Source organism: Macaca mulatta, chromosome 19 (assembly GCF_049350105.2).
Source record: "Macaca mulatta isolate MMU2019108-1 chromosome 19, T2T-MMU8v2.0, whole genome shotgun sequence".
NCBI classification, from domain to species: domain Eukaryota; kingdom Metazoa; phylum Chordata; class Mammalia; order Primates; family Cercopithecidae; genus Macaca; species Macaca mulatta.
In genome coordinates this window covers 68,088,551-68,107,888 of record NC_133424.1, presented here as the reverse complement: position 1 = coordinate 68,107,888, position 19,338 = coordinate 68,088,551, and the positions used below count along the sequence as shown (strand labels likewise).

Here is a 19,338-nt window from a genome sequence, read left to right as displayed (position 1 = left end):
TCTGTTGGCTATTTGTATGTCTTCTGTTGATAAATATCTATTCAGGTCGTATGTCCATTTTTTATCTGGTTGTTTGTGTTCTCAATTTTGAGGTGTGTTTCTTATATTCTGGATACGAATCCCTTGTAAGATGTATGGTTGGTAAATATTTTCTCTTACTGTTTGTGTTATCTATTCACTTCGTGAATTGTTTCCTCTGCAGAAGCATTTTCATTTGATGCAATCGAATTTGTTTATATTTGTTCTGTCAGCCTAAAACGAGGAAGCTGAAGAACAAAATATAATTTAAAGAGTTAACTTTTCCAAAGTGTGGACAGCTTCCTGAAAGACCCAGAACCCTGTGATCTTGGATTTGAGTTCTCTTCAGCCTTTGTTACAAGAAGGGGTTTTTTTTCTTTGTTTTTTGAGGGAGTCTCGCTCTGTCGCCCAGGCTGGAGTGTGGTGGCGCGATCTCAGCTCACTGCAACCTCCGCCTCCAGAGTCCAAGCCATTCTCCTGACTCAACCTCCTGAGTAGCTGGAACTACAGGCGCCCGCCACCATGCCTGGCTAATTTTTTTTTTTTTTTTTTTTTTTTTTTTTTGTATTTTCAGTAGAGACGGGGTTTCACCATGTTAGCCAGGATGGTCTCGAACTCCTGACCTCGTGATCCGCCCGCCTTGGCCTCCCAGAATGCTGGGATTACACGAGTTAGCCACCACGCCCAGACTGTTACAACAGGTTTTAAAGGCAAGTAGTGGAAACAGGCAGTGGACTGTTACAAAGTTGGTTGTCAGAAAATCTCATTGTCTGACAGAAATAACATTGATTAGTGATTGCTGATATATCGTTAAGCTATAAGGTATGGATTATAGTGTCCAGTGCAGCATTGTTAGTTTAACTACAGCTACTGTGGCAATAGCAAGCAGTTTCAAGAGATGAATACACAAGTGGGGGCGGAGGGGTAGGGTGTGATCGTGATCTCGTTTTAATGTCTCTCTGGGTCAGATAATTAGGACTCACATTCTTAAGATAAAAATTTATTTCTCATTTTCCCCTTTTGATCAGAAATATTTCTTCTTGAAAACACTGATGATCAAAATCTGATTCTCAAGGTGTCCCTCATCACTGGGAAGGCTCTTTTGAGTAGTCCTGTCAAAGTTATTGTGCCATAGATGCTGTGAACGGTTGAATTATCTCTAGTCTTCAGAGTACCGTGAACTTAGTTTTTTTCAGAAGAAGTAAAACCAAGTGAGATACAGAGTAGAAATATAATTCGCATAAGAATTATAATTTTAAAATTTCATATACCATGATGGAAAAAATCTATTCCATTGGGGAGTCCATTAAAAACATCATGAAGAAAATTAAAACTCGTTCATTTTTTAGGGATTCGTTGTAGCAAGAAAACAATTCAGGATTTAGTTCAAATTGTAGAAAAACAATATAAAAACAATGTAGAAATAATGGACCATCTGGCAACAGATGTACTATAGATTTCTTCTGAAAAACGATTTTTCTTTTTCCATTTCTTCATTTTTACTAAACTTCATTTTTAAGATTTACTATAAATCTTCACAGAACAAATTTATTTGCAAAATACGTTTTAGTATTACATTGGTCCTGCTTATTTGTACAACGTGCAATAAGAATAGTAAATCACAGGCCAGGCGCAGTGGCTCAAGCCTGTAATCCCAGCACTTTGGGAGGCCGAGACGGGCAGATCACGAGGTCAGGAGATCGAGACCATCCTGGCTAACACGGTGAAACCCCGTCTCTACTAAAAAAAATACAAAAAAACTAGCCGGGCGAGGTGGCGGGCGCCTGTAGTCCCAGCTACTCGGGAGGCTGAGGCAGGAGAATGGCGTGAACCCGGGAAGCGGAGCTTGTAGTGAGCTGAGATCTGGCCACTGCACTCCAGCCTGGGAGACAGAGCGAGACTCCGTCTCAAAAAAAAAAAAAAAGAATAGTAAATCACCACAAAGTCTCTTTCCAAGTTGGTTTTTCTGGAACTTTTTCATAAGGAATCCAGATTACCATTTCAAATGCCTCAAGGCTAGGAAGCCAACCCAAAGATTTGCCACCAGACTCTGCCTGTAATACCTATATGAAGTAGGTGACTTTCTCTCTTCTTGAGGTCCCACAATATCTTGTTTTTCCTGTGCCTGTCTGAAAGTAACATTCTTCACTTACTGCAAAGTCATAAACCTTGCAAGGAAATTGTGTATACAAGGCATCAGCCCAGTCTTTCCAAGAGACATTTTATCATTGCTGTAACGTTAACCTCCATTCCTCCAAGCAGTCTGGTCATAATTGAAAATATGCCATTCCACTAAAAGCATTGATAAAATAACCTGTGTATCTAATTGTGTCCTGTTAAAAACCAGTCCTTTGGGAGACCGAGGCGGGTGGATCACGAGGCGGGGAGATTGAGACCATCCTGGCTAACACGGTGAAACCCCGTCTCTACTAAAAATACAAAAAATTAGCCGGGCGTGGCGGCGGAGGCCTGTAGTCCCAGCTCCTCGGGAGGCTGAGGCAGGAGAATGGCGGGAACCCGGGAGGCGGAGCTTGCAGTGAGCCAAGATGGCGCCGCTCACTCCAACCTGGGCGACAGAGCGAGACTCTGTCAAAAAAAAAAAAAAAAAAAAAAAAAAAAAAACCTTCTTATTAAACTTATGCCTACAACTATTTTCCCATAAAATAAGAATACTCACAAATGGTTTCCAAGTCCTGGAGAAATGAAACAGAAAGATAAATGTTTCCATTGTGCCCACAAATATATACTTTACCAAGTTTGTTCTAAGCTATAAATAGCTCAAAATAGAATGTTCTTGCCTCTGAAGACAAAACATAAAAATAATTAGGCGCGATTTAGAATAAAATAGTGTAAGAATATCTAGTTATCTATTAGTTTAGCCTCGTGTAACTAATTCTGGTTCCACTTGACGTTGGGTTAGCAATCGGGTCATAACACTATTTTCCCACACTGCCAGGATTCTCACACTCGTTTCTTCTCATCTGGAGAAGCCATCACTTCTTAGTTTTGAATTTGCTCTCCTAGGGATAGGACTTTCCCCTCACCTCGATGCACCCACTTTGCATGTTGGGTGGGGTCCTGAGGCTTCACTTCTGAGTGCTTTCAGGCACAGGCTCTGTATGAATTCCTTGGTTGTAGATAGGCTGGGTGTGGCGGTTTTCCCAAATGCTGATTATTCGTGCGTTGTAATGGGCATGTGAGCAGGCTCACTGCCTCCTGCAGGACTGGGAAGGTGGAGCTCTCTAGAAGCTTCCCTCATGCCCCAGCGCTGAGAACCGTCAGTGGGTGTTATACGGATTTGTGCAATTTAACCTCCCGGCCAGCAGGTGGAGCTTGTGCGTAGGAGTTGACCCAGCGCCCTGCTATTGCGTCAGTCCCTGTAGAAAGGGGCCATGCAGGTTGACCTCCCAGCCAGCAGGAGGGGCTTGTGCATAGGAGCTGACCTAGCACCGTGACATTGCTTCAGACCCTGTAGAATGGGGCCATGCAGGTTGACCTCCCAGCCAGCAGGAGGGGCTTGTGCATAGGAGCTGACCTAGCACCGTGACATTGCGTCAGACCCTGTAGAAAGGGGCCATGCAGGTTGACCTGCCCGTGAGCAGGAGGCGCTAGCAGGAGGCAGCTTGGTGCTGGTGGGATTCACGTTTGGCCTTTGTTAATCAGGAGAAGCCCCCGGGTGTCCCAGCAAAGGGCAGAGCGTGGAACTCTCAGAGTCCCCTATTTCATGCTCTGCCTGCCAGGTGGCAAGCACTACCCCAGCAGAGGTTGGGGGACAGGTCCCAGGCCCCTGGGACAATTTTCCAGGAAAGGGAGGGGCCTCTTCACTGCCCCCAAGGAGCCCCAGAGGGGAGAGGGGCAGCTGGAACCCACAGCCCAGCTGGTGTTGGTGGGACCCGCCCAGCTCCCCCTGGCCCTGACTTGGTGGGCATCCCTCGGGGGTCTGGCCTGGCAGCACACAGCCAACCTAGCCCCAGCATCTGCATTCAGTTTCTGAAGCTGCCCCGGGCTGCCAGACTCCCTGTCTGCAGCAGAAACTGGGGCTCCCAGGCCACAGTCTTCCAGGTCAGATTCTAGGACAGGAGGGGCTCCCACCTCCACGCTGCACTGTCCTCTCAGATCTGACCACTGGGACTCCTCCTCTCCAGTCAGATCCTAAATCTCATCCCCATGCTCCTGGACAGCAAGCTGGGGCCCTAGGGGGATGGGATTAGGCCAGGGGACTTGTCCTCAGTTCCCCTAGATTCGCGCTGGATGTGATGGGGCTAGGCTGGTCCCAGGATGGGCAGTGCTGGCTGAGCTGTGGACCTGCCACTGGGAAGGGCAGGCCCCTCTCCATAGGAACAGCCATGCAGACAGCTGTAGGAGAGGCTGGCAGGCTTGGGGTCCGTGGTCTGATTGCTTCTTGGTTCTGCAGCAGCCCACAGCAGTAGCGGGGGAACCTGCCCTTGGGGCACAGGAGATCACTAAGCCTCCTCTCGCCTTTCCTGCCTGCAGTGGGCAGTGGCGGCCTCAGGGCAGGACCCAGAGCCTTGAGGGAGGGACGCCCAGAATGGTGCCCTGCTGCAGCTGCCCACTCTGGGAAGCCCATGGGGCTCCAAGTGAGTTTGAACAGTGCCTCTGTGTGACCTCCAGGCGGCTCCCTATGCCAGTCTGGAGGCCTGCAGGGGTCGAGGGCCCTCTTGCACCTAGGATTGTAAAGGTTCATGGTGGGAATGGGAGTCTTGAGGGTCTCTCACTTATTCCTTCCATGCATGGTCCAGGCCCGGGGGCCGCTCCTAGCTCCCAGCAATCCCGTCTGAGCAGGCAGCCCCACTTCCCCCTTTCTGCACCCTCAGAGTCTCCCGTGGCCTCTCTGGTGAATTCTGATGTTCCTTTTCAGACAATCTATTTAAATTGTCAATATCTACTCCATATTTTGGATCCCCTCCGTGGCAGAGAGGCGCCCCAGCTGCACCTAGTCAGCCATCCTGAGCCTCTTGCTTTTCCTTCATCCCTGTATACATGTCTTAGATGGCTTCTTCCTAGTGCAAGTCCTTGAAAAAACAAGGAACACCTGCGACTCGGAGTCTGGTAGTCCAATGACAGACATAAGAAATTAGGGCTCTAGGGGTGTCTGGAGAAGCAAACTATAATCTCCCTGCATGGGGATGACCAGCAGCTTCTGGGGAGAGAAGGAGTGGCTTCATGTGGCTTATTTTCTAGACTAAAGAGACCAGGTGCATGTGTAGCAGTTGTGGAATTTAACTTCGCAGGAAAGACCAGACTGCAGATCGCACGGGGACGTTCAGTGTGGAAGGATTTGAGGTGTCAGCGTGATTTTTGGAAAAGGGAAGCAGCGTTGAGGGAAAATGCCCACTTGGAAAAATGCACTAGTCTGTGACCCACTCCTGAGTGTCCGTTGCACCCCTATTAAGACATAGATTCTGGGCCGGGTGTGGTGGCTCACGCCTGTAATCCCAGCACTTTGGGAGGCCGAGGTGGGCAGATCACGAGGTCAGGAGATCGAGACCATCCTGTCTAACACAGTGAAACCCCGTCCCTACTAACAATACAAAAAAAATTAGCCGGGCATGGTGGCGGGCGCCTGTAGTCCCAGCTGCTCGGGAGGCTGAGGCAGAAGAATGGCCTGAACCCAGGAGGCGGAGCTTGCAGTGAGTCGAGATCGCGCCACTGCACTCCAGCCTGGGTGACAGAGCAAGACTCCCTCTCAAAAAACAAACAAACAAAAAACAAAACCAGACTCATAGAAGCAGAGAGTAGAGAGGTGGCTGCCTGGGGCTGGGAGCAGAGGAAATGAAAAGATGCTGGTCAATGGGTACAAACTCTTAATAGTAAGATGAATAAATTCTGAAGCCCTGATGTACAATGAGATGACCATATTTAACACTACTGTACGGTTTACTTACAATTTGTGAAGAAAGTAGATTTAAGTGTTCTTATCCCACACAAGCACAAAATGTTAATTGTGATGATGTGCTAATGTAGCTGTGGTAATCATTTCACAATTCCTATGTATAATCAAATTATCGCTTCAAACACATCGAATAGATATAATTTTTACCTGTCAATTATATTTCAATAAAGCTAGGGGAAAATCTTTTAATAAAAAAGAAATTAAAATATCATTTATTTTGGTTACTATTTTTTGGCAAATAAAATGTTCAGAAAGGTTCTTGTTTAGTTTACAAATCATTTCAAGACAGTTTCCAGCTTGTTTAAAAAACTTCTGGCCGGGCACCGTGGCTCACGCCTGTAATCCCAGCACTTTGGGAGGCCAAGACAGGCGGATCATGAAGTCAGGAGATCGAGACCGTCCTGGCTAACATGGTGAAACCCCGTCTCTACTAAAAATACAAAAAACTAGCTGGACGTGGTGGTGGCGCCTGTAGTCCCAGCTACTCGGGAGGCTGAGGCAGGAGAATGGCCTGAACCCGGGAGGCGGAGCTTGCAGTGAGCTGAGATGGCGCCACTGCACTCCAGCCTGGGCAACAAAGCGAGACTCCGTCTCAAAAAGAAAAAAGAAAAAAAAAACTTCTGAAAACAAATTCCTGCAATTAGAAAAATATATCTGAAGAAACAATTTTATCTTCTGAGTGAGCTTTTAGGGAATATTTGTGAATAGGCTTTATCAAAAGGGTCTCTAACTACATATTTGTTACATGTGGATAAGATGCAACTTCCAACTTTTTGCCAAGAGACTTTTTTTTTTTTTTTTTTTTTGAGACAGAGTCTCACTCTGACACCCAGGCTGGAGTGCAGCAGCATGATCTTGGCTCACTAGAACCTCTGCCTCCTGGGTTCAAGCAATTCTAATGCCTCAGTCTCCCAAGTAGCTGGGATTACAGGCGTGTGCCACCACACCGGGCTAATTTTGTATTTTTAGTAGAGACGGGATTTCTCCATGTTGGCCAGGCCAGTCTCAAACTCCTGACCTCAGGTGATCCGCCCGCCTCGGCCTCCCATAGTGCTGGGATTACAGGCGTGAGCTACTGCACCTGGCCAATATTCAATATTTGTAAAGTCGTATGATATTGTAGCAGTAATAGAAAATAGACAAATATAGTACAACAAAATTTACAGAAAGAGACAAGGCAACAGGTGGGCATTTCATATCAAGTGGATGGCGCCAGAGAATTGGTATGGGAAGATAGGCTGTGCAATATATATGTTGAAGTAATTGGTATCAATAGATAAAATTGAACCACTACATCACATTATGAAGATTTATTATGTATAAGCAAATTGAAAATGTAAAAAGAGATGTTAATGTGTGAAAGAAAATATAGGGAAACAGTTGACTTCCTATAAATAGGAAGTATTTATATTACCCACAAATGATAAGATTAATAAAAATAGACATTAATACATTTTAAAACAACTCTACCCCTACAATACCATAAACAATAAATAGAAAAGCTCAAATTTTGGAAAAATTTATGATTTTGTATTAACTGGAAAATCATATTTTGCATAAATATACACACAAAAACATATAAAATCAAGTAAATCTTTAAGGAAAAGAACAAGCAATTCACAAATGAGAAACTGAGTGACAGCTCAGCCCTCCCTTCCTGCCCGCCATCATCACCATCATCACCACCATCATAATCTTCATCTTCACCATCACCATCATCATCACCATCATCACCATCATCACCATCATCATAATCTTCATCTTCACCATCACCATCATCATCACCATCATCACCATCATCACCATCATCATAATCTTCATCTTCACCATCACCATCATCATCATCACCACCATCATCATAATCTTCATCTTCACCATCACCATCATCATCACCATAACCATAATCATAATCTTCATCTTCACCATCACAGTCATCACCATCATCATCACCATCACCATCATCATAATCTTCATCTTCACCATCACTGTCATCATCATCATCATCACCATCACCATAATCATAATCTTTACCTTCACCATCACCGTCATCATCATCATCATCATAACCACCACCATCATCAATATCATCATGATCATCATCCTCTTCATTTCACAGAGGAGGAAAAAAAAAGTGAAGTTAATAAATACTTGCCCACAGCCACACCAACAGTCTAGAATAGAGATTGCTGTTCCAGCTCAAGTGCTTAACCACTTCTAACCTTCTATGCCAGATCCTGTGGCAGCTATCAGAAAAACTGAAAAAAGGGAGATCAAGACACAGCCTCTAATGGATGCACGCTGGCCCAGCTAAGGATGGTTTAATCAGTCAGGGTAAAGAGGTCAGGTCAGAATTTTGATGGTGAGTAGCTGGGTTAAAGAAAGGCCAAGATCCTGGAGAGGAAAGATTCTTTGAGTCTCTTAGCTCAGTCTCATTAGGTAGAACTGAGCCACATCTTCCCATAGATCCAACACAGACCTTCCTAAGCCTCACTGGGATCAATGATGCCTGGGAGGCAGCACCATGGAGCGGTTAAGGTTAAAATTCAGGGTGACCAAGTAGGAATGTTCTCAACTGTAGCCTCCACCCTGATGGCCTCAAGCGTCTTTGACAATGGGAATAATAATGCTATCTACTTCAGAGGGCTGTGAAGAGAAGGATCTTGCAGGAAATGCATTTAGCTTAGCGGTAGGGCTTTTACACCATTAGCATTCAATTAATGTTAAAGAGGGTGGAGACAAGAATGGCAGCTGTGGGTGGATAATGGCGATGAGAGTGAAGAGGGGACAGCATTCACACAGGAGTCAATGATGAGGGTAACAAGACGTTGGGAGACACCTGCAGATTCTAACTTCTGTTTCAAAGCCAGTTATTCAAGCATATTCATCGATTTCCTTATATACAAGTGCTCCTTTTGAAGTGCTCAACTTTTAAAGCGAAAGTTGAGACATGCACAAAATCGGTTCCCTTAGGAAGCTCGTAGGAGGAGTCACATACTCAGATTATGAGCCCAGTGGTTCCCATTACTAGTCTCCAAAGTAGCTCTCATGGGTGGGGAGAAGATAGTTCGCAGAAGCCCTGTGATCATATTATATTACATAGGGAGATAATACTGATAGCAGCACGGGACTTTCCAGGTGGGGGGAAAGCATTCACACCTGAGGAGTTAAAAACAAACCTAAACAATTGCCCTCTGGGTCTAGTCATCAATATCCACCACAGCCAATGAAAAGGAGAGATTCTGTGGCCAGTCACGGAGCAGCCAGGGCCTTTTATTCTTAGTTTCCACAGCTGTTCTTTGTTGAGTTCCAGCCCGGAGGACCACGGACTGGGTTGGGTAAGTCTTCCCCACCGGCCTTTCTTTCTTCTTCATTTCCCTGAACTCTCAGTGCTTCCTGAAGGTCTGGAGTGCATAAAGAACAGGTACGAGGGCACCAGAAATGATCAAGTCTTGACCTTTTGTTTTGGCAAGGATGCACTGTAGTGAAAAGCATTTATTTATTTATTTATTTATTTATTTATTTATCGTTTTGAGACAGAGTTTCACTTTGTCACCCAGGCTGGAGTGCAATGGCGTGACCTCGGCCCACTGCAACCTCCGCCTCCCAGGTTTAAGCTATTCTCCTGCCTCAGCCTCCCGAGTAGCTAGGACAACAAGCGCCCTCCACCTCAGCTGGCTATCTTTTGTATTTTTAGTAGAGACGGGGTTTTGCCACGTTGCCCAGGCTGGTCTCGAACACCTGACCTCAGGTGATCTGCCCGCCTTGGCCTCCCAGTATGCTGAGATTACAGACGAGAGCTACTGTTCCTGGCCTGGAATGAAAACCAGATACATTTGCAGAGAGATTGTGTACCCAGCACTTTCACTAGTTACTCTTTTGTGTTTCCCAACTCTAAATTAGGTGAGAGAATGGGACCCTTCCAGAAGGCATTGTCTCCTCCTTTTGTTTTTTCTAAACTTGAATTCGAGATACAGTGAAGTGGAGGTCTTGGAGAGCTGAGGAGAAACGATGAAAGTATCGAAAACTGAAGGTCCATTTTCCAGACTCGGTTTGTTGGTTCTGATTGAGGGATTCAGGTAACCTGGGGAGGCAAATAATAAAACAACGAATCTCAGGCAGTGAGGAGTGAAGTGGGGAGAAGGAAGGTTGAGACCCGTTGATTTGGTGACTTGGCTGATGGGTTTCGAAGTAATATTTTCTCAGCCAGTTCTAGGATGTCCTGATTTTATGCTAAACGACATATTCATCCCGTTGTCAGTAATGTTTGCTTTCGTGAGAGTAGGGGTGAGCCAGGGGTAGAATCTGGGAGGAATGAGGAGATTGTGCCAGGGACCTTAGATGGCAACAACACGAAATGGTAGTGGGTGGCGGAGCCTAGTTAAAGTCTGTGAGGTGCTAGGACGCACCGGCGAGGGTATCTCTTATCCGGACTCCGCAGCAGGAAGAATGAGGCTGATGAAACGTCAGCACGGGAGAAACGCGGGAGACTCTGTCTGCAGAGGGAGGCTTCCCCTAGGGCAGGGAGGAGAAAGGAATGTTCAGAGAAGAGACTGAGGGGATGTGAGGGATTTTTTCTTTTTTTTTTTTTTTTTAAACTTTTGCTGAAATATACATAAAATTCACCATCTTAACTATTTTTAAGAACACAATTCAGTGGCATTAAGTACATTCACATTGCTGTGCAGTCATCACCACCATCCCTAGAAGCTGTTCATACCAAACTGAAACTCTATGCAACGTCCATCAAACAACAACTCCCCGTTTCTTCTCCTCCAGCCCCTCTAGTCTCCCTCTGATTCCATATAATGGTCCGACTGCACCATAATATTGTCCCATTACTTAACTGTTCTTTTACTTATGAATATTTAGGCTTTTTGCCTTCAACAATTATTTAAAAGGCTGCATTGACCATTTGTGCACACAAAACTCTGGGCACATTTGCAAAGGCTACTTTGGAATGGACACCAGGGAGTAAAATTGTGGGGGTGAAGAAACTCTTCATTTTCCATTTTACTAGAGGTTGCCACATTTTCCTCCAAAATTATATGCATTTATATTTCTTCCACCAGTGTTAAACATCCATTTCCCCATATATTACGATGAAAATTATGTATTTATTTATTTATTTGTTTGAGACTGAGTTTTGCTTTTGTCACCCAGGCTGGAGTGCAATGGCATGATCTTGGCTCACAGCAACCTCTGCCTCCCAGGTTCAAGCAAGTCTCCTGCCTCAGCCTTCCAAGTAACTGGGATTACAGGTGCCTGCCATCACACCCTGCTAATTTTTTGTAGTTTTAGTAGAGTTGGGGTTTTGCCATGTTGGGCAGGCTGGTCTCGAACTCCCGACCTCAGGTGATCCAGCCACCTCCCAAAGTGATAGGATTACAGGCGTGAGCCACTGTACCCAGCCTACAGATTTCAAATCTGGATGGAAAACGAGCTTCTAGGAAATTTTTCCTATTTTTAACAGCCATTTAAGTTTATTTCATGAAGTTTTTCCATTCCTTTCTCAATAAGTTAGCTTCTTACTTGCCTGTAATATTAAAATGTACACTTAAAATTTAACAATGGATTTCCATGCTTGCCTTTATTTTCTAATTTTATTGTGATTGTTGAATGAGACCAGTGATCTCTGATTTAGAATGCGTGTTTCTCTTTCAGTTTTTATTTATGCCCAAGATAAGGTCAAATTTAGTAAATGTCCCATGTGTGCTTGAATGGAATGTACATATTTGATTTGTAATGAAGCACTTTCCCATTAAAAAATATATACATATATTTCATGTACATACGCCACAAACTCTTTCTTGTGCATTACCTAAATAATATATTAAATTTTTTGGTTTTGCTTGGTGTGGTGGCTCTGGCCTGTAATCTCAGCACTTTGGGAGGCCGAGGTGGGAAGATTACTTGAGGCCAGGAGTTTGAGACCAGCCTGGGCAACATAGCAAAGACATCAGCTCTACAAAAATAAAAAAAAAAAAAGTTAGCTGGGCCCGGCGGTGTGTGCCCGTAGTCCCAGCTCCTTGGGAGGCGGAGGTGGGGAGATTGAGGAGGTCCTTGAGTCCCAGTGGGTGTGGCGGGGGGGCCGGTTGAGTATACAGGGAGCTATGATTGGGCCACTGAACTCAGCCTGGGCACAGAGCGAGACCTTGTCTCAAAAAGTTCATTGTGGTAAAATAGACGTAATACAAAACTTAACCATCTTACCTGTTTTTAAGTGTACAGTTCAATGGTGCTAAATACATCTATAATGTGCAAGCATCGGCATATCCATCTCTGTAACTGTTTATCTTATAAAACTGAAACTGTCCTCATGAAACAATAACTCCCCATTTTCTTCTTCAGCCCCTGGCAACCATCTCATTCTACATTGTCTCTGTGATTCTGACCCCTTTAAGTACCTCAGATACGTTTAATAAGACAGTATTTGTCGTTTTGTGACTGGTTTATATCACTTAGTACATGTCCTCAAGGTTCATTCCTGTCACAGCATACATCAGAATCTCCTTCCTTTATTTACTTGTTTTTTTCAGACGGAGTCCCGCTCTGTCACCCAGAGTGGAGTTCCATGACGCAATTTCCTCTCACTACAACCTCCAACGCCCAGGTTCACGCCATTCTCCTGCCTCAGCCTCCCGAGAGCTGGAACTACAGGCACCTGCCACCACACCCGGCTATTTTTTTTTTTTAAATAGAGATGGGGTTTCGTTGTGTTGACCACGCTGGTCTTGAACTCCTGACCTCAGGTGGTCCACTGACCTCAGGTGTTCCACTCTCCTCAGCCTCCCAAAGTGCTGGGATTATAGGTGTGAGCCACTGCGCCTGGCTTCCTTCCTTTTTAAGGCTGTATAATGCTGTATTTATAGACCACGTTTTGCTTTTCCATTCATCTGTTGATAAACACTTGGGTCTCTAAGGCTCCTATTAACATAAGTGTCCAGATAACTCTTTGAGAGAGTCTGCTTTCAATTCTTTTGGGTTGCTGGATCTTACAGTAATTCTGTTTTTATATTTTTCAGAAAATACAATATGGTTTTCCGCAGTGGCTGAAACATTTAACATTTATATGTCACTAGGATATAAGGGTTCCAGTTTCTCTACCTTCTCATTGACACTTGTGTTGATTTTTTTGTTGTCAGTAGTTACCATCTTAGTGGATGTGAGGTATTATCTCATTGTAGTTGTGATTTGTATTTCCCTAATGGTTAGTGATGTTGAGCCTCTTTGTATGTGCTTATTGGCTATTGGCCATTTGTATATCTTTGGAGAAATGTCTATTCCAGTCCTTTTCTCATTGTTAATAAGATTGTTTTGTTACTGAGTTTTAGGCATTCCCTGTAATCTGGAATTTAATCCTTTGTGAGATATATGCTTTGCAAATATTTTCTCCCATTCTGTTGGTTGACTTTTTACTCTTTTGATATCATCTTTGTTTTTGAGACAGAGTCTCCCTCTGTCACCCAGGCTGAAGTGTAGTGGTGCAATCTAAGCTTGCTGTAGCCTCCGCCTCCCGAGCAGCTGGGATTACAAGCATGCACCACCACGCCTGGCAAATTTTTGTATTTTTAATAGAGACAGGGTTTCACCGTGTTGGCCAGGGCTCTCAAACCCCTGGCCTCCAGTGATCTGCCTGCCTCGGCCTCCCAAAGTGCTGGGATTACCGGCGTGAACCACTGCGCCTGGCCGATACTGTCTTTCGATGCACAAAATTTTAAAATTTGTATAAAGTCCAGTTTGTCTATTTTTTCTTTTGTCTGTGTCATATTCAAGAAATAATCGCCAAATCTGTGCCTGGAAGCTTTTGCCCTACGTTTTCTTCTAGGAGTTTCACACTTTGAGCCTTCCGTTTAGATCTTCAGTCCATTTTGCATTCATCTTTGTTTGTCGTATCGGGGGTCCAGATTTATTCTTCTGCATGTGGCCATAAATGGTATGTAATCTTCGCTAATTGTTTGTAATTATCTGAAAGGTATATTAGCTCGGATACAATGATATTGTATTTGTCATTATCTCCTTGTGTGTAAAATGATATTGCCAGGTGCACATATGCTCATGAATTCTAGATCTTGGGGAACTGAATCTTGGTGTTCAAAAATTCTTCGTCCATTTAGTACTTTCTAGCTTGAGTGTTTTTCAATGCTGATATTTTTATACTGTTAATACTTTGTTGGGTAAGAATTTGCCAGGCTTTTTCTTCTTCTATTTTACTTTTCTGTGTATTTTCTAGGATTCTCTTATAAACAACATATAGCAAGATTTTTATTTATCCAATGTGAGTCTAGATATTAGTAAGCAATTTTATTTCATTCATATGTGTTAAAATTATACTGAGGCTGGGTGCAGTGGTTCACGCCTGTAATCCCAGCACTGTGGGAGGCTGAGGCGGGTGGATCACGAGGTCAGGAGTTTGAGACCAGCCTGGCCAAGATGGTGAAACCCTGTCTCTATTAAAAATACACACACAAAAAGAAAATTAGCCGGGCATGGTGGCAGGTGTCTGTAATCCCAGTTACTTGGGAGGGTGAGGCAGGAGAATCACTTGAACCTGGGAGGCAGAGGTTGCAGTGAGCTGAGGTCATACCATTGCACTCTAGTCTGGGCAACAAGTGTGAAACTCCGTCTTAAAAAATAAAATAATATAATATTATATATATATATATATGGTATTTTTGCCACCTGTCTCATTTTGTCTAGCATATATTTCTACTTCATTTCCTGTCTTCTGTTGAATTGCAATGATTATCTGGAGGGTTTCTAATAGTAGGAAAGTTCACCATTCTGTTTCTGTCCGAGTTGTTAGTCTGCAAATGCTAACCTATAATAAATCTTTTTCCTTATCTACTGTAATTAGAAGGCATGTACCCCCAAACAAGACCAAAAAAATCTAAATTTGCTTTTATATCTTCTTCCTTTATTTTCATCTTCCTGAATATGATCATCTGTAATTTTAATATCAGTTCATTTTTTTCATTATGAAAATTGGATTAGACTATACTAAGTATGGGAAGGTTTATAGAGCAAACAAACTCACAGAATGCTGGTAGGAATGTCAGTTATTATATCCAGAAGGGAAAATCATGGAGCATTATGTAGCAAACATGGTGACCTGTGTGTGCTGTTTGACCTATAATTTCTAAATCGAGAGAAATGTGTGCTGATATGTACCAAGCTACACAGAAACGCTTGTTCATGAAAGCATCATTTATGTCAGACAAAAACAAGACACTTAAGTGGCAGTCAGCGCTACCATTCACATGAATTTGTTTGGAAAAAAGATGAAGCTTCTTCCCTAGATAATGTTTGATGCAAGATGTGTATGATGATATCAATAATTTTGAGCTGCTTTCGGCTGCTGGAACTTAACTCTGTAATCATATCATTCTTCTCCAGGTATCATTTATTCTTTATTTTTAAGGATCTTTCTTTTCCCTCTGGAGACACCTGAGCTCACAGTCCTGGGGAGATATGGCAGAATCTTTTTTTTCGGATTTTGGCTTGTTGTGGTATCTGAAGGAGCTCAGAAAGGAAGAGTTTTGGAAATTTAAGGAGCTCCTCAAACAACCTTTGGAGAAATTTGAACTCAAGCCAATCCCCTGGGCTGAGCTGAAGAAGGCTTCCAAAGAAGACGTAGCAAAGCTGTTGGACAAACATTACCCGGGAAAGCAGGCATGGGAGGTGACACTGCACCTGTTTCTACAGATCGATAGGAAAGATCTCTGGACGAAGGCCCAGGAAGAGATGAGAAGTAAGTGCTGGATGAAGGGGCGAGGACCCGGGCGGGGGAAGGCTGGTGTACTGGGAACAAGGCGATATCGTTGTTGAATGAGTGGCCATCCCCTCCATCAGGTGAGAATGTGTGTGGGCCAAGGTGAGAGTTGAAGGCAGGAAAAGAGTTGCAGGCCAGGGCCATTCGTACGTGGGCCAGTGATGAACTGGGGACGGATGACGTCCTGATACAAACCATTCACCTAAGGAGTGTCTTCCCATTTTCCCACCCCAAGTAGAGTCGTTGTTATGGGAGATGAGTGGCCAGTTAGTGTCTGCATTGCCAGGTCTACTGAGATGGAATTCTAGTATGGTAGTTGCCTTCTTTTCTATTTTTTATTTTTGTTTTTGAGACAGGGTCTTGCCATGTTGCTCAGGCTGGTCTTGAACTCCCAGGCTCAAGCAATCTGCCTGCCTAGACCTCCCAAAGTGCTGGGATTACAGGAGTGAGCCACCGTGCCTAACCGCCTGTCTTTGTTGACCAGACATCTACCAAGGAGTAGGTAGAATCTTAATATTTAAGACAGTCACAGACAGCGTATGTCCCGGGTACTACAGGAAGCACTCTTGCGAGCTTGTTTGGAGGTTCTGGTAGGGGTGCACAGCTTCTCTTCTGCCCGTGCCCGAAGAACAGTCGTCTTCTATGGGGGAAGGTTGTCATCGCCTTTGACCCAGGGCCGAGCTTCAGAACGGACGCACATGGAGCAGTGAGGGAGGAAGCGGACACCCGCCCAGCCGACTAGATCAGCCAATAGCCCTGGCGATCAATGGGGTGACAAGTCACAGCCAGGTTGCCCTCACGTCCTGGAAGCACTCTTTCTGCAGAATGTCTTTTCATTCTCATCACAACCCAGGAAAGGTTTACAATCGAGAAAACCGGACAAAACGGTGTTCCCATGTGTTACGTGACTTTTCCAAACGTGACAGATCTGACTCCAACCCAGTTCTACTGGACTCATTGATGGGGTCTCCACCCTCCTCTGGGGGGATACTTAAGAAAAACTAAATATATTCCCTATTAGGTATCTAGTAATTAGCGTTTGTTTCTGATGATTGTTATCTTCTCCCTTTACTTTTGAGTTGAATCAACTTCTGTTACAGCGATTTCTGTTTTGTTCACGTTTGTTCTTTGTGTTGGTAATTCTAATTTGAGACCTTATTTCATATCCCCGCATGCTTGAGGGTATTTTATTTGGTTTGGAATTGCTTGCTGTGTTTTTTGTTTTGTGTGTTTTTTGTTTGTTTTTTGTTTCTTGTTTTTTGTTTGTTTTTCAGATGGTGTCTTGCTCTGTTGCCCAGGTTGGAGTGCAGTGGTGTGATCTCGGTTCGCTGCAACCTCCGCCTCCCGGGTTCAAACAATTCTCCTGCCTCAGCCTCCCAAGCAGTTGGGATTACAGGCATGCGCCACCACACCCAGCTAATTTTTGTATTTTTAGTAGAGACGGGATGTCACCATGTTGGTCAGGTTGGTCTCGAACTCTTGACCTCAGGTGATCCGCCCGCCCCGGCCTCCCCAAGTGCTGGGATTACAGGTGTGAGCCACTGCACCTGGCAGTTTTCTTTATCTGTGTGGTTCGTGTCTTTGACTTTTCTGCTGATTAATGTTCTATGTTGGCGGATGAAAAAATGACCGAGTCAATGTCTGAACTGAGGGTTTCTCACTTGAGACGCTGAGGTCCTAAATGTTACATTTCATCTCTAAGATAGGACCTTTTTTTTTTTTTTTTTTTTGAGATGGAGTCTCACCCTGTCACCCGGGCTGGAGTGCAGTGGCATGGTCTCAGCTCACTGCAAGCTCCACCTCCCAGGTTCACACCATTCTCCTGCCTCAGCCTCCCAAGTAGCTGGGACTACAGGCGCCGCCACCACACCCGCTAATTTTTTGTGTTTTTAGTAGAGAAGGGGTTTCACCGGGTTAGCCAGGATGGTCTCAATCTCCTGACCTCGTGATCCGTCCGCCTCGGCCTGCCAAAGTGCTGGGATTACAGGCGTGAGCCACCGCGCCCAGCCGACATGAATATTTTTAAGGTGACCTTTTCATTGTAAGAGAATGAGAGCAAGCCACTAAGTGCTGTCACCTGAGTTGCTGGAAATAGGGGTCAAAGGCTTCATTTTTCTTGCCTTTAATAAAAAAAAAACTTTAACATATAGATTTTATCTTTTATTAATTATATCTTTGGTGCCTATATTTCTGGTACATCATAGATATACCACAAATAATGATAAATCATTGGGTTTTGTTTTTTGTTTTTTGTTTTTCTATTTTTTTGAGATGGAGTCTCACTCTGTCACCCAAGCTGGAGTGCAGTGGCACGATCTTGGCTCACTGCAACCTCCGCCTCCTGGGTTCAAGCTATTCTCCTGCCTCAGTCTCCCGAGTAACTGAGACTACAGGCACTCACCACCACGCCCGGCTAATTTTTCTATTTCTAGTGGAGACGGGGTTTCACCACTTTGGCCAGGATGGTATCGATCTCTCGACCTCGCGATCCACCCGCCTCGGCCCCCCAAAGTGCTGGGATTACAGGTGCGAATCATCAGTTTTAAATAACCTTGCTTATGAATTTTGTCTCAAAAAACCTTGGATGTCAGCAAATGTTTATTATGGGCAAATACAGAAAGTGAATAATATAATGATAAATACATTCAATTAAATAGCATAGGGTTTTGCCAGGCGCGGTGGCTCACGCCTGTAATCCCAGCACTTTGGGAGGCTGAGGTGGGCTGATCATCTGAGGTAAGGAGTTTGAGACCAGCCTGGCCAACATGGTGAGACCCTGTGTCTACTAAAAATACAAAAATTACCCACGCGTAGCGACACATGCCTGTAATCCCAGCTGCTCGGGAGGCTGAGGCATGAGAATCACTAGAACCTGGGAGGCAGAAGTTGCAGTGAGCCAAGATCACACCACTGCACTCTAGCCTGGGCCACACAGTAAGACTCTGTCTCAAAAATTATATATATATATTTTTTAAATAGCATAGGGTTTTGTGATGAAAAACGTGCATGAATTTAGAAAGATGTCCATAATACATTATTCAGTCAAAAACCATGTTTGAGAATAGTGTATGCAGTATAATTCTACTATAGAGAGAAAAATCGGGCAGAAGAAAAATACAGAGTAATACAGACACAGATTAAGCTATGAGCCATGACTATATACATTGATGAAATTTTTGGAATGACTTTATTTCCTTTCTCTTTATCTGCATTTTTTTTTAATTTAATTTTTTAATAGAGATGGAGTCTCACTATGTTGGCCAAGCTGGTCTCGGACTCCTGGCCTCAAGTGCCCCTCCTGCCTCAGCACTCCCAAAACGCTGGAATTACAGGCGTGAGCCACCGTGCCTAGCATGTATGTTTTAAATTCGAGACAGTTTTACAATATTAACTTTGTATGAAGACAGTCACTGCCCAGAGACTTAAATAACTCCTGTGCGGTGATGTTAAAGGGATATAGTGGAGAATAAAGTGGATGCTGTTCCCTCCTATGGTGTCCACAGTCACCGTGCAAGGAGAACAAAGACCATCGGTGGAACCGTCCTTGCCTTTGTGAGCGACCACAGGGCCCCTTTGCAGTCTACTTCCTTTCAGTCCCTTCCCCAGACTCAAGATTTTTCTGAAATTTGAAAACTCA

The 19,338-nt window shown here is 44.3% G+C and overlaps 1 protein-coding gene across 15 annotated transcripts in view; it reads left to right on the top strand.

Annotated features, from left to right (window-relative positions):
• The first annotated feature begins 9,165 nt into the window (after positions 1-9,165).
• Positions 9,166-19,338, top strand: part of NLRP9 (NLR family pyrin domain containing 9) — a 39,855-nt gene continuing 29,682 nt past the window's right edge. For 2 of the 15 annotated variants that reach the window (XM_077976715.1, XM_077976726.1), the window contains exons 1-3: positions 9,223-9,267; positions 13,758-13,865; positions 15,326-15,680. In XM_077976715.1, coding sequence (XP_077832841.1) covers positions 15,401-15,680 — 280 coding nt within the window. In that variant the 5' untranslated portion in view covers positions 9,223-9,267; positions 13,758-13,865; positions 15,326-15,400. 15 annotated transcript variants of the gene reach the window in all.